Source organism: Mesocricetus auratus, unplaced genomic scaffold (genome assembly GCF_017639785.1).
Source record: "Mesocricetus auratus isolate SY011 unplaced genomic scaffold, BCM_Maur_2.0 Super-Scaffold_100676, whole genome shotgun sequence".
Classification (NCBI taxonomy): domain Eukaryota; kingdom Metazoa; phylum Chordata; class Mammalia; order Rodentia; family Cricetidae; genus Mesocricetus; species Mesocricetus auratus.
The window spans coordinates 69,064,813-69,091,509 of NW_024429266.1; the positions used below are offsets into that span (position 1 = coordinate 69,064,813).

Sequence of the window (26,697 nt, forward strand, 5' to 3'; positions counted from 1 at the left end):
CTGTGGTTTTTGTGTCTATGAGCTGGTATGTATATATATATGTGTGTGCAAGTATGTGTGTATATGCATGTGGAGGCTAGACATCATTCTTCAGTTCACCTTATGTAATACAGAATCTGTCACTGGGACTTGGTTACAGCTCTGTTAGTGTTACAGCTCTGAGCTTTGAGTGCCAGTGGCTCTCATTTCTTAGGGTTCACATCTCTGAGCTCTTAGGTAATAACTCTCAGCAGGTGGCATTAGACAGCTTTCTCTGCTTCTCTTGGCAAATCTTGCAGCTTTTCTAGCAGCTCATTCTTTGCTCTGAGCAGCTCACTGGAGCACTTCAGCTGCCCTCTGGCTGCTAGGCTTTTCTGGACCAGCAGCCCAGCAGCCCTGGTGTTAGCTGCTTTTGCTGCAGCAGAAAACATGTTAGGCATAAATTCATCTGAGCGATGCTTTGTCAGCTCCTATATTGAATACAGTTGACAATGCTAGGATGGAGGTCTCCACATGACCAAGTGAGGGTAAGAGGTAGGCTGCATATATGGGGATGGGGGGAGTAGGTCTACATATTTGCATTCTTCTTTCTGCTGTCTGCAGTTTCTGCACTGTCAGGCAGCCTGCACATACACTGTTGCTAGCTGTCATGGGTGGGAAGAGATTCTTCTTTTGACCAGAGTGGGAATATCTGCAATGGTGGCTGCATGGCTCAGCCAAATCTTTCCTACATTGGTGATAACTGGATTATGCAGCAGACCAAGAGAGGTCTTCTGGAATGATCATGGGACATTCAAAGCTGTGGTAGCAGATGTGAAGTCTCCTGGAGCTGTCATTGGGTATGTAGAATAGCAGGAACTGTCAACAGCTTGGCCAGATCATTTAAAGGAATGACAGCACCTGTGATTTCTGTGGAAGCTATAGGCTGAAATTATAGTAGCTTCCTTTGAATGGACTCCAGGAATAATGGCAGTGTCTGTCCTAGCCCAGATATGGTGGAACTCCTGGGAGATATCAGCAGTGGCTCTGAACTTATCCCATTTTTATATGACCTGGGGCGTCTGTATCCCAGGGAAGGGTATACTGGTTGGACTCAACTTGATACAAGCTACAGTTATCAGAGAGGAAGGAGCCTCAGTTGATGAAATACCTCCATGAGGTCCAGTTGTAAGGCATTTCTCAATTAGTGATTAATGGGGGAGGGCCTCGCCCATTGTGGTTGGTGCCATCTCTGGGCTGGATTCTATAGGAAATCAGGCTGAACAAGCCAGGGGAAACAAGCCAGAAAGCAGCTCCCTTCCTTGGCCTCTGTATCAGCTCCTGCCTCTGAGATCCTGCCCTGTTTGAGTTCCTGTCCTGACTTCCTTCATTGATGAATAGCGATGCTGAAGTGTAAGCCAATAAACACTTTCCTCCCCAACTTGCTTTTTGGTTATGGTGTTTTGTGGGAGCAATAGAAACCCTAACAAGTTGGTAGCAGCATAGAGGGACTGTTGCTGTGACAGACCTGACCATGTTTTTGGGCAGATTGTAGAAGGGCTTTGGAAGTTTGGGCCAGAAGAATGTTAAGAGCTCTGTGGAATGTTCTGTGGGAAATTGAAAGATAACAATGTTGAGAGAAGTGTAGAGATGGAGGCCTGGCTTATGAAGTTTTAAAGAAAGTTTAAAGACTATTGGAGCAGTTTGCTATTTTGATATAAGATTCTGCATTCTGGTTAGCTGGGGCTGAAAAATCAGCTGTGATTAACAAGATACCAGAACTACTAAAGTGAAATCTTTGTATTACTGGTACAATTGATGCTGGTTAGCTGGCACTAATAAGTTAGCAGTGATTAAGAAGAGACCAGCATCACTGAGGTGAAATCTTCTGAAAAGTGTTTTCTGAGAGCACAGAGAAACTGTGTTCCAGAGGCAACTAAGGTTGTACCTCATTCTGGCAGCCAGACTGTGTATAAGAGTTACCCAGGTAGTACTCATTTTGAAGGCATGATGGTGTCATGGAGAGCAGCTTAGGCTTGGCACCGTGAGAAGTCAGGAGAGGCGTTTGGTGAAGGTGCAGCCTCAGTGGCAGTTGAAGACCCAGGACTGAAGACGTAATGCAAAGAAGTTGAGGCTTGGCACCATGAGGAGAGTCTATAAGAGGCTATTAGTGAAAGTGCAGCCCAGTTGCAGCAGAAGACCCCAGAGTTTTAGAGATGCCAGTACCATGGGATGATCACCAAGAACAGCACCAAGATCATCAGTGGAGTGGAACCAGCCTGAGCCTAGCTGTATGTGCTGTAGAGAGCAGAGCTGGAGAAGTGACTCAAGCTCCTTGGAGGAGCCCAGAAGACTAAGTGAATGTCAGATAATTGGACATTGAGTTATTTATGCTACTAGAGTTTGATTTTGCTTGGTTCAGATTGTGATGGTGCCCTGGTTCTTCCCTCTTGAAGAAGATACTTAATTTTGATTTTTAAAGGAGCCCACAAATGAAAAACTTGAACTTCTTTTAAAGAGATTGGATATTTTAAATACTGAAATTTTGATATGTTTGAATTTGTAAAGACTGTGGGACTTTGAAAAATATGATTTTAATGTGAGATATTGGGGATGGAAAAGAAAGGAAGGGTTGTGGTTTAATAGTGATGTTTGTGTGGGGTTAGCAGTCCAGTGGCCAAGTGTAAAAGAAGGCCTATTCTTGTCAGTGAAGGCTATTCTCCTCCCTCCTGCCAACCCCAATAGCTTGGGTTTTTAAAATGAAGTTAAGAACATTTTAAAAACAACAATGCAAAATGTATCACCCACAGAAAATAAAAACTGATTACTTAGAGGACCAAGACTCTGTAGTCTAACATTTAAACGTAATCTGCCGAGCACTTATTCTTTAGCTAATCCCCCTGTAAATGAAAAGTACTCAGTTGGGGGAGTTGGGCTGCTCTTGATATGGCTCACTTCCACATGTTGAAACAATGCTGGAATTTGCTTATATGTTTATATTCATTGTATGTACATATATTGCTTTTAAATTCTTTGTTCTTACACACATTCTCCCCCTCCTCTCTCTCTCACACACACAAACACACATACACACATATGTATGTATGATACATGCATGCAGAGTTCTTATCTGGTAACTTTTTTCCTCCTCATTGGCAATTTGTTATAGTGATATACCTTCCTTTTAAATATTGTTCTTGGTACTGTTTTCTGACTTTGTTTTTCATTACTCCTTTGAAGTCTACATATATTTAAATATTTATTTTATGTGTGTGAATGTTTTTGCATACATTTAGAATATGTCTGTGTACTGAATTCATATCTGGTACCCTTGGAGTCCAGAAGAGGGCATTGGATACTCTACGAGTTGATGGTTATGAACTGCCATGTGGGTGCTCAGACCCAATGCAGATAATTTGGAAGAACGGTCATTGCTTTTAACGGCAGAACTATCTTTCTAGCACCTTAAATTTTAACATATTAATTTGTTTAGTTTCCACAAAAGAAAGCAACAGCTGCTATATATGAATAGTTAGCAATAGTATGGCATTTTCCCCCTCAATGTACAAACATTTCCTTTTTGTTTATGATAAACATCAGAGTTGATACTTTTGGCTGCTTCTTTTTGCAACTTAAAATTACTAAGTAAAAGGAGATCTGGAAGGAGATAGACACTTTATTCGTTGAATAACTACTGAATTTTAGCATTAAATTAGCTTGCATCTTGGATTCATTATATAATTTTTTCTTTTTATAGTGCTAGGTATCAAACCCTAGGTCTCATTCATGCTAAGCAAGCACTCTGCCACTAAGCCATACTATCACCATGCTACCATGTATCTTACATGTCACTTTGTTTTTAGATTTTTAAATTTTATTTTATGAATATAGGTATTTTGCTATGAATGTATAGTTTCATATGTATGCCTATGGCCCGTGGAGTTCAGAAGTGGTCATTGGAGTCCCTGTAACTAGAGTTTGGGATGGTTGTTAGCCACCCTGTGACTGCTGGGAATCTGAGTCCAGATCCTCTGTAAGAGAAACAACTACTCTTAATCTAAGCCACTTTCTAGCTCCAATGTCATTTATTTTTATTATTGTATAATTCTTTTATTTCATTTTCTTTTGAGACAGGGTCTTGCAGTGTGTACCAGATTCGCCTTGCATTTGTGGCGATCTGTGATGGTTTCTTTTTAATACAGTCTACACTCACCTGAGAAGATAGTCTTGATCCATAGGCATTTTTGTGGTGGATTTTCTTAATTAGGTTCAATGAAGTGGGAAGTCTCATCTTGAATGCGAGTGACACTATTTCATGAGCTAGTCCTAAACTGAACAAAAAGGAGACGGAGAGAAGAGAACGCTCTTGACTTCTCCACAATGATGAACTATAACCAGGAATTGAAAGCTAAATAAGCCCTTTCTCCCTTAAACTGCTTTGGTTAGGGTGTTTTATCATGGCCACAGAAAGGCAATTAGTATACAATTGTGCCTCTGTCTCTTCCTCTTGAATTTTGGGAGTACTAGTATCACTACCATGCCTGGATTATATTATAATTATTATGAGAAAACATGTTTTTCTTAATCATTTATATATTGTGTGAAAAGTCTACTAGTTGTGCAAAAATTCCAGGATACCTACTTAGATCTGGTCTTGGATTATTTGCTATCTAGATATTAGACAGGTAGTTAAACATATAATGATGTCAAAATTAAAAGGTTCAAGTATTCTGAAACGTTGCTACAATAAGCAGTGTACAGGGATACAACATAGTATAATAAAAATTTGGGGCTAAGAACATAGGTCAGTGCTAGAGTTAGTGCTTGAGGTGGTAAACTTGATCCACAGCACTTGAAACATAATAATTTTTTTTGTCTGATGTGGTGGTATATACCTGTTGTAATCAGCACATAGAGGCTGAAGAAGAATTTTCAGTTCAAAGACTACAAGAATTATACAGAGTTCCAGTATAGCCTTGGCTACTGTCTTAATTAGGATTTCCATTGCTGTGAAGAGATGCCATTGTAGTTTTTTTTAAACTCTTTTCTCTTGGGGGCCCACCACTCAGCTCCCAGATAAACACGAGCACTTATTCTTGCTTAGGAATGCTTGGCCTTAGCATGGCTTGTTTCTAGCCAGCTTTTCTTAAATTATCCCATCTACCTTTTGCCTCTGGGCTTATCTTTCTCTAGTCTATATACCTTTCTTTACTTCTTACTCCATAGCTGGCTGTGTGGCTGTGTGGCTGTGTGGCTGTGTGGCTGTGTGGCTTTGTGGCTGGCCCCTCTTCTCTCTTCTATTTATTCTCTCTGCCTGGCAGCCCCACCTATCCCTCTTTCCTGCCTAGCTACTGGCCATTCAACTCTTTATTAGGACAATTAGGTATTTTAGACAGGCACAGTAACACAGCTTTACAGAGTTAAACAAATACAGCATAAAAGAATGCAGCACATCTTTGCATCATTAAACAAATGTTCCAGAGCATAAATGAACATAACACATCTTAAATTAATATTCTGTAATACACCGTGACTACAGCAAACGGTTTTCCTTTTAATTGGGTGGCCTACAGTTCAGAGGTTTAGTCGTTATCATCATGGTGGGTCGTGGTGGGACATGATGGCATGCAAGCAGACATGGTACAGGAGAGGTAGCTGAGAGTTCTATGTCTTGCACAAGCAACAGGAAGTAAACTGTGGCACTAGTTGTGGCAGGAGCATGTTTGAACCTCAAAGCCTACCTCCACAGTGACACACTTCCTCCAACAAGGGCAATTACATTCAAACTACCACTGTTACACAAACAAGCAAACCAATACATGACCCCTGGGATATGAAAGACTTAATTTGTATCTTGATCCACTACAGCTTCATCTGTGACATTGTCCCCATTACTTTTGGCCTTAATTTGCTTGCATATGAAATGGGAATAATATCATCTAATAGGGCTTTCAGATTAAATGAATGTATATATAGTACTTAATGGAGATCCTGTTAGGTGTTCTAGAAATGGAACTTTTTGTTGTTTTCATTTTTGTTTTGTTTTTTTTTTTCCTTTTTTTGGGGGGGGGGTGGGCAGGATTTCTCCTGTAGCTTTGGAACCAGTTCTGGTACCGCTTGTAGACCAGGCTGGCCTCAGACTCACAGAGATCTGGCTGTGTCTGCCTCCCAAGTGCTGGGATTAATGGCCTGGGCCACCACCACCCAGCCAGAACTCCTTTTTTTGTCCTTTTCCTTTTTTCTAACCTCTTTTCTCTGTAGTAACCAAATGCATAGATTAGAGGGAAGTGACCACTGAACCACCTTCAACTCTGACAGTTGCAATTTTGGAGTTTCCTAAAATCACACTGAATTTTTATTATTTCACAAACTTAGTGAAAGCCATTCTACTCTGAGTTTTATTACAGGGAAGGATTATATTGGACAGATTACAGGATAATTTGTATTTCTTTCTCATTAGAGTCACAGGTGTTTTATGTTCTAATTTATAAGATGAGGCTGTAATTATTCTTTTCCAGTTCAAAAGATGCATTTTATTTATTTGCGTGTGTGTGTGTCTGTGTGTGTGTGTGTGTATGTGTGTGTATGTGTGTGTAGATAGGTAGCAGTGGGGAGGTGAAAATATGAGCACCCTCATGTAATAGCATGAATGCAGAAAACAGAGTACAAGCCTCAGGAGTTGCTTGTTTGGTCTCCACTAGGTATGTCCCAAGGATTGGACTAAGGTTGTGAGGCTTGCTGACAATGCCTTTACAAAAGCCTTTCTGGCTTCCTTTACTTTTTTTGTTTTGTTTTTAAAGATTCTTTTTATTTTTATGTGTGGGCGTTTTGCATCCATGTATGCCTGGGCACCATGTACATGGAGTGACAGCTGCGGCTTTTAAAAGAGGGTGTCCAATCCCCTGGAACTAGAGTTATAGATGGCTGTGAGCTGTCATGTGGGTGCTGGGAATCAAACCAGGGTCCTCTGGAAGAGCAGTCAGTGCTCTTAACCACTGAGCCTTCTCTCCAATCCCCTTTTTTGTTTTTGAGAGAGGGTCCCATTATGTAGCCCAGGCTGGCCCAGAACTCATGGTATAATTCCCCTGTTGGTCTCAAACTCTAATCCTGCCCATCCTTCCAAGTGCTGAGATTATAGGCATGTGCTACTTACTACTTCTGGCCAATGACTCAATATTCTTAATCCATTTTATAATTGAACCTAATTTTTAGGTCATTATTTTCACTTTTCTATTTACTTACTTACATGTCTGTCTTCCATCTCAGGAATTAAGATTTTCATATTTAAAATTTATACTTTTGTTCTTGAATATAAATGAAATGCATATATAAATGTACTTGATGACAAAGTAGGTAAGGTGATTCTTGATATATTCTTATTTATATTTAGATTCTTGTCATCAAGTATCTAAATATATTACAATTGTGCCCTAGCCCTCATCCCACTGAAGATCTTTAAGTGATTATTGTCTAGCTAAGAAACCCAACAGTTTCATCAACAATGACTCCAAGTAATGTTTAGAGCTGTCAACCTCTTACTTTAAAAAAACCAATCTTGTTTCTTACCTTTCTAGTCACATCCTGTGTCTGCATCACCTGTTCCCTTTTTTTGTTTGTTTGTTTGTTTTTTCAAGACAGGGTTTCTCTGTCCTGGAACTCTCTCTGTAGACCAGCCTGGCCTCAAACTCACAGAGATCTACCTGCCTCTGCCTCCAGAGCACTGGGATTAAAGGCGTGAGCCACCAACACCTGATCACCTGTTCCTTATGTACTAATAATCCTTGAATATTTTCTGTTGAATTTTTTTTCTTTGATTTTCACTTTTTCTTGCTAGGGATTGTATTTATTGCCTCATGCCTTGATGTCTTCCCATAACTCCAGAGGCTGTGTAGGAAGCAGAGGAGAAAAGGGAAATTGGCTGGAGTTAAGCCAAGATATAACCCAAATTACATGCCCCTAGGTATCTGCTTGCTCCAGAGAGGTCCCACCTCCAACCCCCCCCCAACATTGTGACTGTAAATTACAGGATAATTTCTTTGGTTAGTTAAGACCCCTAACTTACAATCCATTCACTTCTCCACAGTCTTGTCAACTGGTAACCAAGTCCCCAATATGAGAGGATATGAGGAACCCTGGGTATGGTGGCTTATGCCAAGTGCTGGGAAGATAGTCAGGAGGACTGTCTCAAATTCCAGGCCAGCCTGGGCTACAGAATCTCAAAATAGTCAAAGAAGATATAAAGGATAGTACATGTGTATGCTAGTATCTCTTAGATGGTACATGGAGTAATGTCCTAGGCTTCCAACTATCTAAATTTCCTTCTTGTCAATTATAGTAATCTCCACTTTTTCATTTATATACATTTACCTATTTTAAGTACTAAATAAAAGTAAATCATATAATATCTGTCCTTTCTGTCCAACTCAGGTCATCAGGTTTGGCAGCAAATGCCTTTACCCACTGAGCTATTGCTCTGGCTCAGAAATAATTTTTGCTTTGAAGTATAGCATATATACAGTAAAAACCTAACCTTTAATATAAGATTGAGAAGAAATAATCTATGAAGTTGGTTGTGAAGATTTTCTGAACTGTGGTGTAGAGCGGTGGTTCTCAAATTCCTAACTCTAATGCTGAGACTCTGTACTACAGTTCCTCATGTTGTGGTGACCCCAATCATAAAATTATTTTCATTGCTACTTCATAACTGTAATTTTTCTACTGTTATGAGTCCGTAATGTTTTCTTATGATCTTAAGTAACTCCTGTGAAAGGGTTGCTTGACCCTCCAAAGGGTTGCAACCCACAGGTTGAAAACGGTGGTGGTATCAGTACTTCAGCTGCCTTTGTACATTCTCCATGGCACTGTATTATTCATCTTATGTGTAGTCTTGTTTGTCTGCTACTGTAGATTACCTTTGTTTTTGAATGTTGAGCTGAAATGTATTAAAATCGTCAACAATTTTATATGTGATTTTTGGTTTCTTCTCTTCCAATTACTATATAGTATTCCATCTGTAGTGGCTAGTATCCAAAGATGACCCTATCCTCTGTGAACTCATGTTGTTCATTATAAATTTTGAATTTTGGCTGGCCTTTGTGAATTGCTTTTTAACCTTGTTGGCAAAGTTCCTCTTTGTGATTTCTGGTCATAAGAAGCCTGTTTCCACTTTAAGAAAGGATACAGTTCAACAGGGTGGGGTGGGGTGGTAGGAGGGTATATGGCAGCAGGAGCATGAGATGTCTGGTAACCATACTGTGTCTGCAGTCAGGAAGCAAGAAAATGAGTGCTGGTGCTTAGCTTGCTTTCTCTTTCTAATTCAGCCTTGAACTAAAGCCCGTGAGATAGTATCACCCATCTTAGAATGGATCTTTCTGCTCAGCCAACCTTGTGGAAATGACCTCACAGACACTCCCAGAGGTGTGTTTCTAAAATAATGCTAAATGTACTTGAATTTACAGTGAAGAGCAATCATGTCAACACTAAGGTTTATTTCAAGTATACAAGAAACTATCTTCTATAGATAGGATTGTATATCTATTTATGCCAGTGTAGGCTGGTGGATGAGACAGGGTCCTGCTATATAACCTAGGCTAGCATTAACTTCTTTATGCTCCTGCCTTGAGTCTTCTGGGATTGCAGGCTTATGACACTAGACTTGGCTGCCTGGTGTATTTTACTTAGTATAATGTTTTCAAGGTAGCATGAAATATTTATCAGAACTTTTATTCTTAGATGATGCCCTGTTATGTGTATACTGTTTTGTTTATCCATATTTGATCAACAAGTTATTTTTGTTTTTTGCTTATTGTAAATAATGATATGAAGATACCATACACTGCTGTATGAATTTTGGTTTTATTTTCTTTGGAGTATTTATAATCAACTCCTGACAGCATTATACTAGAGTTTAGTTACTTTTGCTATTTGACAACCTTTTCTCTTTTGACGGTTTTCTCTCTTTTGAAAGTACAGCACTCCTTGGAGGTATCAAGTTGTAGTGTAGGTATTAAGTGGTGTTGTGGGAATATTGGGGTATCTTTGAGAGTGATGGAACCTTTCTCAGTTCTTAGATGAACTTAACTAGGGAGCTGGCCATTTGCTTTTTTTTTTGTTGTTGTTGTTGTTGTTGTTGTTTTTTCCCTTGTGATTCTAAAGAGTGAAATTTATTGACCATGGAGGGTAGGTTTATAAAGAAGTATTTATTATAGGGCACTTAAGACAAGAAGAGTTCCTGTACAGCATGTAGGGTTCCCAGGACTGGGATACCACTAAGCCTCCCTGCCTTAGTGTTAGTAAAGACTTCACTGTTTGGATGAGGGAGAAGGAAGGAGGGAATGCACTGGTCACTTTAGTTCCTGTTCTGGGTGTTGAGGTGTCTCAAGTTTTAGTCATGTTCACAGTATGGCTTCTAGGAAAGGGATCTTTCAGAATGGGAATGAGATGAGGAGAAGCTAGGACCTCTTCTTGGCATCTGTTCCTCTGGAAAGGGTAAGGATTTCAACAGGCCCAAGGACAGTTCTGGATATTAAGCATAAAGAAACTGGTCATTTTTCTTTTAAAAATTGATTTATGCGTATGGATATTTGTATCTCTGTGTGCCCATGAAAGCCAGAAGAGGGTGTCAGATCCCTTTGAACTGGAGTTACATGGCAGTTGTGAGCCTTGTGTAACTACCTTGTTACATACCAGTTAAATTTTGTTATGACTTCAGTAAATTATGTATTTATCATCTTTTAGCATGGTTTTAGCAACACTTTTACCTTTTCTTTTCATTTGTAAGCAAAGTCAGTTTTATTTGGTAAAGATCTTTCCACATTTCTAAGGCTAATACAGCCCAAGGAAAAAACATACATACAGTAAAGTTAGAAGCATTCCAGGATAAGCAAGTCACTGATGCCTCTGAAACCTTTCTTCTTGTCACCTTTGTTAGGTATCTACTTCTACTTTTTAATAGGATTTTGATCCTCATCAAATGAGTGGTTCCTCCCATCAAAGCACTGATGCTGCTGAAGTGTGTGAGGGAATGAAGTTGTGAGCTCATAATGCTTGCTTGCTTTTCACTGTCCTTTCTCTTGCTTGCTAGCACTTACACACACCTTCATGCTCTGTCTTTGTAGTTAGCTCTGTGTTGATCCTCCTGTGTCTGACAACAGACATGAGGATGCCAGGCATCATGATTTCTTCTGGGGTATCTGAGCACTGCTCCTTAAGCTCATAAATGACAGAGATGCTCAATACCCATCTCTTGTCTTGTTCTAGATGCTTTTGCCCCCACTCAGCTTCTGTTTCATCATTATGTACTGGAACCAAGTGTGGTGAGTCATATTTAAACATGCCTTTTACAGATTTCTTCCCTGAAGCCTGAGACTGGCCCTTCTCTGATTCATCTTTCTCTTCATCTTTAGAGCTTAACTTGCTTAGCATATTGCTAGAATGGGGCTTAAAACTAAGTGGGTCACTCTCACTGAGGCTACCCATCTCTACAGTCTTGATTAGTTTGTCAGTTTAATACTTCAGTTTTTAGTCCAAGGGATGAAGTTTTTCTAAAGCCTTGTGAATCTCCACCAGCCTCAAAACAGCAGAGATCCTCCTGAGGCTTTGTCAGGATGAGGTGGCTCAAATCCATAAGGCACATGACAGCTTGTTTTTCACTTCCATAAGCTTAGACCCTTCTGTAGAGTATGTTTCAGCTTGAGCCATTTTTGTGTTCCTGCAGTTAAAATGCTCCTGGAGGGTTTCAAAAGTGATACTGTGTTTCACATGTCTGACTCCAGCAAAGTGCACCCTTTTCACAGCCCTACTTTTTCCATTTATTTATTTATTTATTTATTTATTTATTTATTTTTATTTATTACATTTGATTCCTTTGAGGTAGGAGCACTTATACCTGGAAGTCAGAGATTAAATATTTGCTTTAACATGTGGGTCCCAGTGATTGAATTTAGGCCATCAAACTTGATTGCAAGTGCCTTTCTTTGGTGATTCATTGAGCCAGCTCAGTCAGTGTTTTATTTCAAAATGCCATGTAGCTTTCTTTGAATGTTTTTCTGTACTGGAACAAAAAATTGTATTTTATTATTTCATGAGTCTATTGCTGCTTTGTATATGTTTGAAAAAATGCCTACTCAAATATCTTGCAAATTTTAACATCTTTTCTATTATTAAATAGTAAGAATTCTTTTTTATATTCTGGATATAAGCCACTAGTTACTAGGTTAGGTATGTGATTTTCAAATATTACCTTCCATTCTTCATTCTCTGGGTTATCTTTTCATGGTTTTGGTGGTTTCTTTTAATAGAAAAGTTTTAACCTTTGGATTCCAGCTGGTCAGATCTAAACAAAGCAAAACAAACAAACAAACAAAAAAACCACAGGTCCATGGTAGAATTTGAGTTATTTTTTTTACAAGATGTCAGGTAGGGATCCAATTTTATTCTTTTGTCCATGGATGTCCACTTACCCTAGCATCATCCATTGAAAGGACAATTCATTCCTGTCTGTATGTTCTTAGCTTTTGTAACAACAGATGTAATAGTTGATTTCTGGACTCCCTGTTCTTTCCTACTTGAATGTCTGTTGTTATGAGAGTATCACATCATTTTGATTTCTGTAGTTTCATAGGAAATTTCAAAGTTGGGAAATACAAGTTTTCCAGCATTATTCTTTTCTGTTTTTCATAAGTATGCATTTAAGATTGCTGTCTTGGGACTGGGGAGATGGTTCAAGTGACTAAAAACATATTGCTCTTGCAGAGTATCAGGTCCAGTTCTCAGCATCCATGTTGGGTGGCTTACAGCCATCTGTAACTCTTTCCCTCATTAACCTTCACTTAAATGCACACAAGCACTAGACATGTAGTTAAGAGGTTACTGTATTATTGGTGGATTTGGGACTTTTGTCATTTATATTACCTCTTTGTCTCTTAAAATCTATTGCTTTGAGGTCCTCTTTCTCTGATACTAATATAGACACACTTATGTTTCATGTTTGCATGGTTTATCTTTTTCATTATCATTTACTTTCACCTATTTGTATCATTATATGATATATCTAAGAAACTTAAAAATATATTTAAGTTATGCTTGTGTGTGTACCATTCAGCTAAAAAAAAACTCCAACACACAATAAAAATAAGTAAAACTTGAGTGCATATTGTACTGGGGCTTGTTAAAAAGCAAGCACTTTGGTTTTATCCCACATGTGCAATCTGTGAGTCCAAATAAAGCAAAAATACTTTATAAAAACATTCTATGAAAAGCCTGCATTCTAGATGGCAGCATTCTCAATGTAAGATAAAATAAGGGAAATATAGGAGAACAAAGAGGCTTTTCTGTTTCTATATGGAATCTAGATAAGTCATCCTGAAAATTTGTAACTATGACACTGTCTTAATATAAATCTGAAGTTTGAATTTTATACTGTTTACTGTTTATAGAATCCCCAAATTGATGAAACAGTAAAGGAACATGCTCTTTTAATTAAAAAATTAAAATTATATGTGCCTGGATATTTTGCCTAGATCATGTCTGTATATCACATATGGGGTGTTTTCAGAGGTCAGAAGAAGGTGTAGAGCACCTGGAACTGGAGTTACAGATGGTTCCAAAGCCACCATGTGGGTGCTGGGAATTGAACCGGATTCTTCTGGAACAGCAGCAAGTGTTCTTAATCACCACTTTAGTCCCAATGAACATAGTCTCAATGATGACTAGAAATGAGTCTCAGAGTTAATGTTTATGGAAAGGCAAGACCACAGTCCAAAAATTATAAGATACAAAAGAGAAATGAATTTCATTAATAGCAAGAGTTGGCAGGACTGGATTATACCTATTTTGACTTTCAAGTGATACAACTATAGAAATTTAAAACTTAAATGAGTAGGGGTATACAAATGTAAGACAATTGCAATTTATCCAGCACATCTAGGTATTTTGTAGCAGGACTTTTTATTATCTGATTTACCATATTGCCTAAAAAAGAACTTGGTATTTTAGAGTAGGCTATCCAAAGTTGTGATGAATTGTCAGCCTAAATACTGATTTTAAGTGTGAGGACTAAATATAAACAACCTTCTATTTTTAACAAAAGAAAAAGAAATACACACAGTTCTGGAGTCAGTAATCTCAGATAGCTTGTAACCCCTCCACTTACTACCTACAAAGTCATTGTAAGTCTGCATGGTCTGTGCCCCATCCTCTTCATTTCTAAAGCCTTAGAGCCCTTACAGTTATTTTGACAATAACAAAATCAGACCACATGCATTTATTAATAGGAATGTCTGGTGATAGTATTCAGTAAGTGTTAACTATTGTTAATATTATTATTAGAAATTTATCTATATTTAGCTTCTACATTAGGGTCTCCTTTTTCTATATAGAAAAGTTTTATGTAATTTTACCAACCCTAAAACTATGAGAAAGTTTCATAATACACAGAAATGTTTAGTTTTTAAAAAAGTATTTTGTATTACATCTTTTAATTTATTGTGTATGTATGTGACTGTGCCTGTGGAGGTAAGAAGACAACTGATGAAAGTCGATTCTGTCCTTCCACCATGAATTCAAACTCAGGTCATCAGCTTTGGCAGCAAGAACCTCTTTGCCATTAAGCCACCTCACTGGCCCTTCCTTTAAAAAAAGGTTCAGTTTATGCTTTTTTTTTCCACTTCTGTTTTATGAATGAGTTCAAGGTAGAAAACAAAATCTATTGCCACTGTGTGTGCGTGTGTGTATTCGAGTGCCTGTCTCTGTGTGCACAGTGCTTACCAGAGGTCAACATTGAGTATCTTTCTCAATCATGTTCCACCTCATATTTTGAAATCTTATCAAAATCAGTTTGTCTTTTGATGTTCCTATTGTTTGTTAGGAATATCTATTCCTGGACGTATTCTTCACTCAGAAGGGTGATCAAAGTCTACCTTCTGATAATGGCTGAAGATTTTGGTCTTTTATATTATAATGTGCTGTTGGACTAAATATGGAGGGAATTCTCACTGTTATCCTGGTGGTCATCATGAGAGCATCTTTAGGAATAAGTACCTCAAATACCATCTAGGTTAGATTATTACATTTTAAAATGCATAATCCTTTTTATTTTCCAGTGAAAACACATGAGTATATGTGACCTGTGTATGTGTAATGGATCAAGTTATAGTTAATTGCAAGGGGCCCAATCTGGCCTTGGACTTTCCCTCTTCAGTACATCAGCCCCTAAGTACTTCCATTCAGCTTGAGGTTCTATAAAACATAGCTCTGATGCTGTTGAAGTAATAGTTTTCATAGTTTAGGGTCAATAAAACTGCCTTACATAGGAACAGAAACTCACAAGAAACTAATCAGCCAATAAAGAATGGATCTAAGTACTTTTTGTTCAAGTTTTGCTATTCTGCTTTCCAAAGAGTATAACTGTCTTTTTTAAGTCTGCAGAACTGCTGATCAACGTTCCCTTCAGCCAGGTCTCAACACAATCTCTCCTTGTCATAAGCCTACCAGCAAGAATCTTTAGTGAGGCAGTTATTCGTAACAAAACAGAATACATTCTGTTAGGGTTAGCCTTTACTTTTTTGCTTGTTTGTTTGTTTTTGTTTTTGGAGACAAGGTTTCTCTGTGGCTTTGGAGGCTGTCCTAGAACTAGCTCTTGTAGATCAGGCTGGTCTCGAACTCACAGAGATCTGCCTGCCTCTGCCTCCAGGAGTGCTAGGATTAAAGGCATGTGCTACCACTGCCCAGTTTAGCCTTTACTTTTAAAAGCACAGTTTACCCTAAGTTATCTGTAGTATTATCCTTTGAGCTTTAGTTATTCTCCCAAATGCTTTGTTCTTTTAATGGTTCTTATGTGAAATAAAAACTGAAGGGCTGGCAATACTCACAGAGGAACTAAAAAAACCACACATAAACTTTAGAATTGTCTCACTATACTATTTTGTCATTCACTGACTCATCCAATCAAATATTAATTAACTGGCTATTTAAAGCAGCCTACTGAGAATTGTTAGTTCATGGTGAGTTTCTTTTTCAGCTGTTTTCGTTTTATTCTCATGTGGGCAATTTCATCTGCCACCTTTCAGTGGCAGCCTGTGAAGAATATGACTGTTCTGCCCATTGCCTGGCTTTATAGGCTTTCCTTTTCAATGTGGGTAGAAACCTTTGTTATCTTGGAAATCTTTTAATCTGCATGCTTGCAAAAATATATGGTCAAAGCCAAGGTTTTGCTGCCAGCCTGAATGGTAGTTGGACTCTCTTGCACAATGGTTGAAGTAGCCTCCTTGTGCCTAATATTGCTGGGTTTAGGGAAAATGCTTCTCTAGGTGGTCTTGTGCAATCAAGGTGTTGGGTAGCACTCTCTACTGAAGGGGAAATCTTTTTCCAGTGAGTTTATACTTTTATATTCTTGACCATGGCATGAGTGGTAGGTAGTCTCATTGATATCTATGATCATCAAGGCATCACCCTTATTTTCCTGATACAAAAACTTGGCTTTCTTTGATGACTCCAGGTTTTTTAACAACCACAACCTCATTGTCAGCAAATTTATATGCCAAACTACTTAATTTTCTGGCCAAGCCACGTATTTTTCTAATTTTCTGGTTTTGTTCCTTGCTTCAAAACACATCAAAATAAACAAACCAAAACAAAAAGCTAGCAATGAGTGACTGTATCATTGCCCGAGTACTGAATTTCCTCCATCAGATTAATTAATTCATTGCCTTTAAATTCTGCTTCCCTGAAAGTCTCAGGGAACAGACAAAATGCCAGCAAGTTCCTTGCTGTGGATGGCCTTTAGTCCATTTCCTTATAGTCTTTATTTTTGTTCCAAACCTCATGAATCTGGTGTTTACAGTCTGTATTCCTATTGACCTTCTCACACCTTTATGTACTCCTTGTTTTAGCCTCTTCTGCTCTTGTCACCAAATTTTCCCAAGTTTCTCCCTTAAATGAATCCCTCATGCTTTAGAACCCTATGATTAGGTAATCACATCATTTACTGCAGTTTTCTGCTTCCAGTGTTCTCTTAGTTTTTCACAGCTGTTACACATGACCCTCCCCCCCAAAAAAAGAAAAGGAGAGAGAGAGAGAGAAAGAAAGAGAGAGAGAGAGAGAGAGAGAGAGAGAGAGAGAGAGAGAGAGAGAGAGAGAGAGAGAGAGAGAGAGAGAGAGAGAAAGGACTTATTTTGGTTTCATTGTGTCATTGTGTCTTGGCAGTGGTTGGGCAAAACATCATAATGTGATCTGTAGTAGAACAAAGCTGTTTTCTTCATGGAAACCAAGAATTAGAAAGACAGGAAGGATCCAGAGCAAGATGCAGCTAGCTCCTAGTGACCTTATTTCTTCCATCTCCTAAAGTTTCCAGAACCTCCCTAAATAGCACCCCAGCTGAGGGCCATCTCTTCAAAATATGAACCTGGGGAGGATATTTCATATCTGAACCATAAAATGGTCATGCATTTGTTTCTTGTGATGCCTGTATGACCTCTGTGATGCCTGTATGACCTCTGCACACTACTAGGAAGAAGGCTGTCCTTATATGTGGTCCCTTTACTTAATACTTTCAGAACCATGAGTCAAAATAAAGATTTTTGGGGTTAAACATAACCAATCTGTTTTATTGTGGTATTGACAACAGAAAGTTAATGAAGCAAGGAATGAGTAGACTATTCCTTTTTTACATTTGTATTTTTAAAGTAAAGAGCCTCCACATTTTCACTGTGGTCACAATAGGAAGAGGGACAAAGAAATCCAGGGAACCCCCAAGTCCAGCTTCCTCTTTCAAAGATTATTTTTATTTAATGCATTTAAGTGTTTTACATATATGCATTTATGTGCATCATGTGCACTAGTGCTCATGAGAGCCAGAATAGGGCATCAAATCCCCTAGAACTCATGTTACAGGTGGTTGTGAGCCGTCATGTGGGTGTTGTTGACCGATCACAGGTCCTCTACAAGAGCAGCCCATGAGTACTCTTAACTCCTGAATCATCTCACTAGCCTCTTAGTTGTGTTTTTAAAATTGTCCTTCTATTCTTTCTTTCAAAGCTCATTGTTTTTTGAAGCTGAATTTCTCTGATGGACTGCAAAGTTTTTTTTTTTTTTTATTCCTTTTAAATCAGCAAGTGACACCACCAGGAATCCATTTGCTAATCAGGACACATAAACACAGCGTTCTTGATGTGTCATTTTTTTTTTCTCACCCTGTTCACCAATCTGCTATTCTGTAATAGGTCCATCTTTGATACTCTGATTTAGGTCACTTCTTAGTTTAGTACAGTCATTTCTTAATTGAACTTTGTCTTTATTCTTTATTTTTTAGATTAATTCTTTTTTGTTGTTTTGTTTTTGCTGCATGTTTGTCTGTGTACCATGTGTGTGTCTTGTGCCTGTAAAGGCCAGAAGGGGGGTTCAGATCCCCTGGAACTAGAGTCATGGATGGGTGTGAGCCACAATTTGAGTGTTAGAAACTGAACCCAGGTCCTCTGCAAAAGCAACAAATACCCTTACCCTTCTTTCCAGTCCCTTCTGTCTTCTTCCTTCCTTCCTTCCTTCCTTCCTTCCTTCCTTCCTTCCTTCCTTCCTTCCTTCCTTCCTTCCTTCCTTTCTTTTTTTCGAGAAAGGGTTTCTCTGTGGCTTTGGAGGCTATCCTGGCACTTGCTCTGTAAACCAGGCTGGCCTTGAACTCACAGAGATCTGCCTGCCTCTGCCTCCTGAGTGCTGGAATTAAAAGCATAGGCCACAATGCCTGACCTGTCATTATTCTTAACATCTCCATTTCACTGCACAAAGCCATATGGTGGCTTTTGTTTTACATTTTAAAAACTTGTATGTGTTTCAATTAGTTCATTATCTGCATTTCAACTCCCATCTTGTTCAGAAGAGTGCATTTTGATTCACCATAGTATCTGTAAAAAGTAATTCTTAGTCTTTTCCCTAGACCAATTAATCAGAATGGGAAAAAGGGAGAGGAGATTGCAGGACTTAATTTTGTTTTTAATGCAGGTAACCAAATGGACACTACTAGCATTTAGTAGTACCATTTGAAGCACATACTTCCTTGCATTGGTTGTCAGTCTTGACACAGTTTTGATCAGTAAGACATGATGCATAGTTTTTTTGTGTGTGGTAATTTTACAAGTGTGTTTGTTCTCTTGAACATTATCATGTATGGATATGGATCTTGGAGTTGGTAATGCTGCTAAAGACCCACAAATACAGCCTGAACTGGAGGGAAACTAGTTCTTGATTGCCTCTCATCGGTTGACTTAGCTCTAGGATCTGTTCTACCTTTATGCTTTATATTATGAGAAAAATATATGTCCTTTCAGCTCTGAAATTGATTCTGGTTTTATTTAGAATCTTTCTGACTACTATAGCCAATGAGAAGAAATAATAGTGATAAAATATGCCATACTATGTTTTCTAGTGAACACATTAATGAGTTTTAGCTATTACTTTCAATATTAGACTTTATTCTGATGTTCAGGTATCCCTGAAATAATTGATAAAGTTACTGTTTTTGCTTAATACTTACAAATTTAGGCTGGGGGGGGTGGCTCTTGGTTATAAAGTATGCAAATATGAAGGCCTGAAATTAGATCCTGACTACTCATATAAAAAGCTAGCTTAGCAGCACCTGTCTGTAACTCCATTCTGGGGTATGGAGACAGGAGTATCTTAGGGACTTTCTGGGTATCCAGTCTATCTTAATGGTGAACTCCAGGTTCAATGATAGATCCTGACTCAAAAATAAGAGAGAGGCAGGGGGAGATAGCTCACCAGGTAGAGGTATTTGTTGACAATCATGACCACCTGAATTCAGTCACTGGAACTCACATGGTGGAAAGACAGAACTGACTCCTGAAAGTTGAACTCTTACCTGCATGTATGTGCTGTGGCATGTATATGTGTACTTGTGTAGACACATAGATAATGTAAAGATAATGTAAAAGATAAAAAGATACTAAGCGCAATAGAGGAGATATCTAACATCAACCTCTGACTTCCACATGTACAACCCAGGTGTGTGCTTCCACATTCACATACACACACAGATGGGTCCACATGACACACCCAGGTGGGTGTTTCACATGCACACACGGACAGGTACTTCCATGTGCATACACACACACACAAACACATACATATTCAAACAGATGCTTGCTTCTGCCTGCACATACATTTTACAGTTATGTAGTTAAGTATTTTTATCTTACTTATTGAATTTCATTTTTTATCATATACTCATGGCATATCATTGTGATTTCTCATTTTAATTTTATTATTATTGATGAAGTTAATTTTCTTTTATCTATTAGTTTTTACTCATTATTTAATAAATTATTCAATCATGTCTTTTGTATCATATTTAAAACTGTGGAACATGGTAATAATAATGTCTACATTATTGAATTGATAAGGTTAAAGTTAGATATTTTCTAAAATTCTCTAAGTAATTGTAAAGGTATATCCTGTCAAATTAAAGGCCTTTCTCCAATTTCCTGAAAAGTTTTTCCATTTGCTTCCTTTTATGACTTCTACACAAAACTGTATTTTAAACCAGTCAGCTTTCTAGTTACATTTCAGTGTAAGAATAAAAGGCGTAGAGAGATAGCATGAACATATATACATATACACATGTGTACATATATACAGATACATACATATGTTACTGTGGCAACAATATAAAATAACAAAAATGTTTTGATAATAGCCTACAGGAGGCATTTTCAATTAAAGGTTTCTTATCTCCGTATTTATTTTCTCTTTAAAGTATGCGCATGTAAAGCTTTATTCTTAACCAAGTCATTGGTATAAAAGCAATGGCCATTGTAGTAAAAAAGGACAAAGTTATGCAAGGTTAAAAAAACATAAAACACCAGTGTAGTAAGTAGCGCATGCTTTTAAACTATTAAGCACTTGGGAAGCTCCGAGTTCAAGACCAGTCTTAAAGAAAAGAAATATCATAAAATCAGCCTATTGAAGATGGTTTTATATTATTTTTCTTCCAGAAACATGATCAGGGACAAGTTCTGTTGGATATAGTCTTCAAGCATCTTGATTTGACTGAGCGAGACTATTTTGGTTTACAGTTGGCTGATGATTCCACAGATAACCCAGTAAGTTCAAGTGGTTGCCTTTCATTTCCTTGTAGTTTTTCTGTGTTCATTATATAAAGCCCTTTCTGGTTTAATGAGTTTTAACATTTTTAGTTCATTAATTAGACTTAATACCTTTGTCTGTTCTATGTTTCTTGTTTTAAGGTATCTGAGTCTATTTCTTTTAGATATTCATGGCTGTAAGTCAACTTGCAAGTATAGTACTAGTTTCATTGTGTCTTGGACAATTAAAAAGTTAGACTAAGGCCTCATGATCTAAAGAGAGATAACCTTTAGATCAGCAGTTTCCAACCTGTGGGTCATGATCCCTTTGACAAACGTCTGTCTCCAAAAATATTTACATTATGATTCATAACAGTAGCAAAGTTACTGTTATGAAGTAGCAATGAAAATAATCTTACGGTTGCATGTCACCACATCATTAAAGGGTTGCAGCATTGAAAAGGCTGAGAACCACTGCTTTAGGTGTATGTAAGTTTACTAAAATGAAATTGGGTTGGTTTGGAGATATTCATGGATATTCTAACAAAAGTCTTAATGTGTTAGTAGAAATTTTCAAAGTAAGAATATCTTATAAAGATACTTTTTAAATGAGATATTCCATTTCAGAGCTGTGCAAATCCTGTCTTAAACTCCTTACCTACTTTTTTGGTACTCCCAGTCATGGTTCTTCTGGTTAGAAACTACAGGTCAGATAAATAGAGGATAAGATGTGGTGAATCATAGAGATGCTTACTTTGACAATTGAGCATTATAAACTGCATCTAAGAAATACACCTGTTATGAACTAGATGAAGGATATATGCTAACACGTCTTAGCTGAATTCTTTGTAATTTTATGTGATTAGACTGTGATAAACTTAACAAAAACATGGTATCCTCTTGATAATAGAACAGAGTTGTTCCCCCCTCACCACCCTCTGTTTAAACATGAAGTGTTGATTATGTAGCCCACACTGGCCGCTTTCTCAGTCCTCAGCCTCCCAATGTTGAGATACAAGTGAGTGCTACTGCACCTGGTCAAGAGGAGTATATTTTGAAAGAAATACTTGTATTTAGAAAATTTGTAGATTGAAGACAGGGTTCTCTGAATCAGTGTTTTCTATTCTATTTATGGGGCTGGAGAGATAGCTAAGCTATCTTATTCCTCTGCAAGAGGACCTGGATTTGGTTTCTAGCACCCATATGACAGCTAGCTCCACAACATCCAGTAACTCTAGTTCTATGGGATTTGATGCCCTCTTCTGGCCTCTATAGGTTCTTACTCACATAGTAGACAAGTTTGTATACATATATTTCAAATTCTAGTATAAGGCTATTTTAATAGAATAAATAGCTATAGAATTTTAAATCTTAAAAGAAGCTTTGGAAATTTTCCAGTATAACACTAATATTTTTAGAAGTCATTATTTGAATCCACATGCTTAAAGACTGAGCTACTTCTGACATTAATAAAACCAAGAACTTGGTTCTCTTAATTCCCTGCACTCATTTTTCATACAGAACTGTTATTTCTACCACTGAACTTTATATTTAAGTATTCAGAAAGAGCTATCTAATGCCAGAATGTTTCCAAAGAAGAGATTTAAAAGTTCAATTCTTATATTGTCCCACAGTTAATTGTGTTGTGTATGTGTGTGTTGCATACATGTGAATGTGTGGGTTTGCAAACAGGAGATGTGGGATTGAAGGTGGGGATTAAATGAATTCCAAGACCCAAGATAAATGATTAACAGATATTTATTAGGGAAGAGCTTACACAATTAATAGTAAATAACAGCTGTGGTCTTCCTGCTTCTGAAGATCAGTCTCCAGAGTTCCTACTACTGCCCAAGAGAGCAAGCCAACCCCTCCTTTTCCTTATAAGGGGTCATGTCTGCACACCTGAAGCCACACCCCTAGGATTGGCCATCACTGCAAGTCTATTGGTGAAACAATATGCCACTTCATGGGATGTCTTATTCTTTCATTCTCTGCCTTGTCGTCGTCATCTCCTCCTCCTCCTCCTCCTCCTCTTCCTCCTCCTCCTCCTCCTCCTCTTCCTCCTCCTCCTCCTCCTCCTCCTCCTCTTCCTCTTCCTCCTCCTGATTTATTTATTATGTATACAGTGTTCTGCCTGCATGTATACCTACACACCAGAAGAGGGCACCAAATCTCATTATAGATGGTTGTGAGCCACCATGAGGTTGTTGGAAATAGAATTCAGGATCTCTCAAAGAACAGTCAGTGCTCTTAACCTCTGAGCCATCTCCAGCACCCCCTCTGCTTTGTTTTAAGATAAGATTTCTCATGGAACTGGAAGCTTACTGTTTAGGCTACCTGTCTCCATCCTCTAATTCCTGGGGTTACAGGTAGAAGCTGTCATGTTGAACTTTTTATGTGGGTGCTAAGAGTTCAAACTCACTCCTTCATGCTTGCATAGTAAGCATTCTTTTTATTTTTTCCTTTTTTTAAAATTTAAGTTAGAAATAAGCTTGTGTCACATGGCAATTCCAGCTCCCTCTCCCTCCCCTCCTCCCCCGCCCCCTCACCAGGCCCCCCCAGTCCCTCACCCAATCTCCATTATGATCCCTAGGGAGGGTGAGGCCCTCCATGGAGGATCTCCAGTGACTGTCATTTCTTCCAGGGCAGGGCCTAGGCCTTCCCCCAAGAGTTCAGACTGAGAGAGCTTCCCTCATTGTGGGATGGGCACTCAAAATCTATTTGTACGCCAGGGATAAATACTACCCAAGATCCCATAGATTGCCTAGGCCTCCTCACTGACATCCACATTCAGGGGATCTGGATCAGTCCCATACTTTCCACACAGCCATTAGTCTGGGTTCCAAGAGCTCCTCCTTGTTCAGGTCAACTGTTTCTGTGGGTTAAACCAGCCCAGTCTTAACCCCTTTGCTCATCAACTGAAGAGCATAGTAAGCATTCTTATCCACTGAGCCATCTGCCCTGCCCTCCTGATTGTCAATGTGAGATTATCCTAAAGTGTTGAGGATAATTAATATATTAAAAGAAAGATATTATATTCCTTAAAGAGAAAGGAATAAGGAGTGATATTTATGAAGCATCTATTGTAGTCAGCTGTTTAGTTCTTACTATGATTAAGAAATATCAGTAAATTTTTTTAAGTGAAAAATAAATGCTTACAAGCCAGGTGGTGTTGGATCATACCTTTATTCTCAGCATTCAGGAGGCAGAGGCAGATGGATCTCTGTGAGTTCAAGGGCATCCTAATATACAGAACTAGTTCCAAGACAGCTAGAGCTACAGAGAAAAACCCTGTCCTGGAACACCTAAATTAATACAAAACTACCTTATTTCTTTGTATCAACCCCAGAGCACTCAATTAATTATGTCGCAATCTTGTATCTTTATTAACTCTTATTGAAGTAATTTGTTCCATTATTCCTAATGTGCACTGGTAAATCATTATATCCTATAGGCACTTTTATTTTTCCCTGTCCACTGAGTCTTTATTCTTTTGTTTGTTTCTCCTTTTTTTTTTTTTCATTGTTGCATAGCAAGGGATCACTAGGATGGTGCTAAATAGCAGTGATTGGGAGGTAACTTTGTCTTCTCCATCTGAAGAAAATATTGAGTATTTCATTATCAAGCTGTGAACCCTAGGGTTTTTTTTAAATTAAATACACATAATTGAAGAATCATTTAAATAGAATAAAATTTAGTATCTATTCATTCATAATGAAAAACCATAAGAAAACGTACCCTTTCACTATGAAAGAGAATATTTGCTAAACTGCTAAAATGCTTCAGGAAACTGAAAGATTAGTATACATTCACTGGAGTCACTGAATTAAGTATTCCTAGTCAGCCTGCTGGTACAGATAAGAATTTCAAAGGTAGTGCACTCAGCTACTTGAGAAACTGAGTTAGACTATAGCTTCCAGGTCCTTACAAGGAGACTGGAAAAGTTCAAGGCCAGCCTTGATGAGACCCTATTTCAAAATTAAAAGTATAGAAAGGCTTGAGAATATAGTCCAGTGGTAATGCACTTGCTTAGCATATATAAAGCCTTTGGTTCAATCCCCAGAAACCCAGCATAGATTAATAATTAATGATTATTATCAACTATTGGTAGTAATATACTACAAAAGAAAATTTCTTGTAACCAATGGTTTGCTTTTATAATTTTAGTATAAAGGATGCCAAGGAAGAAGGGTGTGGATACTTTTTGTGTGAATATGTGGGTACAAGTGTCCCACAGCATTCAGAGAGCAACTTGGTAGTAGTTGGTTCTCTTTTCATTATTTGGGTTCCAGGGATCTGGCTTGGGTGGTTAGGTTTTACCAAGCTATTTTGCTGGTACTCTACTCATTTTTTAAAAATCTTTTTTAAGATTTAAATTAGAACAAGCTTGCTTCACCTGTCAATCCCAGCTCCCTCTCACTCTCCTCTTCCCAGGCTCCCCACCAACCCCCCCACCCAATTCCCATTCTGCTTCCCAGGAAGGGTGAGGCCCTCCATGGGGGATCTCCAGAGTTTGTCATTTCATTCAGGGAAGGGCCTAGGCCCTCCCCCATGTGTCCAGACTGAGAGAGCATCCATTGAGGTGGAATGGGCTCCCAAAGTCCATTTGTATGCCAGAGATAAATACTGATCTGCTACCCAAGGCCCCATAGATTGCCGAGGCTTCCTCGCTGACACCCAAATTTAGGGTGTCTGGATCAGTCCCATGCTGACCTCTCAGCCATTTTTTAAAGTTCCAGCTGTTTGGTTTTTTGTTGTTGTTGTTGGTGGTGGTGAGGTGCTCTTGAGTATTTCATCTCATGCTCCTGTGTATTTCATCTTTTAGCAAGAATTGTGGTGGCTTGTATGTCTCTGCCTGTTTGGACCTTAGCTTTTTTTTCATTGATTTCTTCCTTTTAGAACTTAACCTTCAGTTATCTAAGGTTCTTTCTTCCTAACTATCTTCTGACATCTCAAGCATGTTGGTTGTCTCATAAAAAACTACAGCTTGCCTTTGGTTTTAAAACTAGAAAAGTGTGAATCTTGCTCACTGTCATTTTCTGTTTTTCAACTTTGGTTTCAGCCCCAAGAATGGTACTGTTTATCTTTACAGATTGCCCTTCCCAGTATAAAATATGATTTATTTACTTGGATAAACCTATTTCATAGTGTCGACTTCCTTCAAATGTCTTCGGTTTTCCAGCTGCTTCTTTTTCCACCTTTGGTTAATTTTAACATCATATGGTACACCTGTGCTGGTATTTACATACCACTAACTAAATTTTAAGGATTTCTTAGAAAATGGAATCTAAGAAGGATTAGTAGAAAAATCAAACCAGACAAATACTTCTAGAAAATGGGGAGAAGAAAGGGAATAAAGATATTATTTGAAGAAGTTAATGACATAAGCACCTCTTATTTGAAGAAACATCTGAGTGGTTAAAAACTGTTGGCAAACAGAATTTTGAAAGAAGTGCGAGAAAAATGTCTGAACAGGCATATAGGGCCCTCAACATAGAAGATTTCTTGATAGAATATTTGTAAGCCAGAGACAATGGGATAATGTAGTTAAAATACTGAATGAAAACTACAGTGAACTCTATCCAACAAAATTACTTCAAATGTGAGGGAATTCAGGTATGGCAATTGTTGTCTTAGCACTTAGAGGCTG

General features: G+C 38.2%; 1 protein-coding gene and 1 pseudogene across 3 annotated transcripts in view; one reads left to right on the top strand and one right to left on the bottom strand.

Moving 5' to 3' along the window:
* Ptpn4 (protein tyrosine phosphatase non-receptor type 4) overlaps nucleotides 1–26,697 on the top strand; it is a 162,362-nt gene that overhangs the window by 37,286 nt on the left and 98,379 nt on the right. For 2 of the 3 annotated variants that reach the window (XM_013113552.3, XM_005070297.4), the window contains exon 3: nucleotides 20,958–21,065. In XM_013113552.3, the coding sequence (XP_012969006.1) occupies nucleotides 20,958–21,065 (108 nt within the window). Of the gene's footprint in view, nucleotides 1–9,278; nucleotides 9,376–20,957; nucleotides 21,066–26,697 lie in introns of all 3 variants that reach the window. The other variant, XM_040737603.1, reaches the window with a different exon arrangement.
* On the bottom strand, nucleotides 10,821–12,434 carry LOC106021143 (annotated as a pseudogene).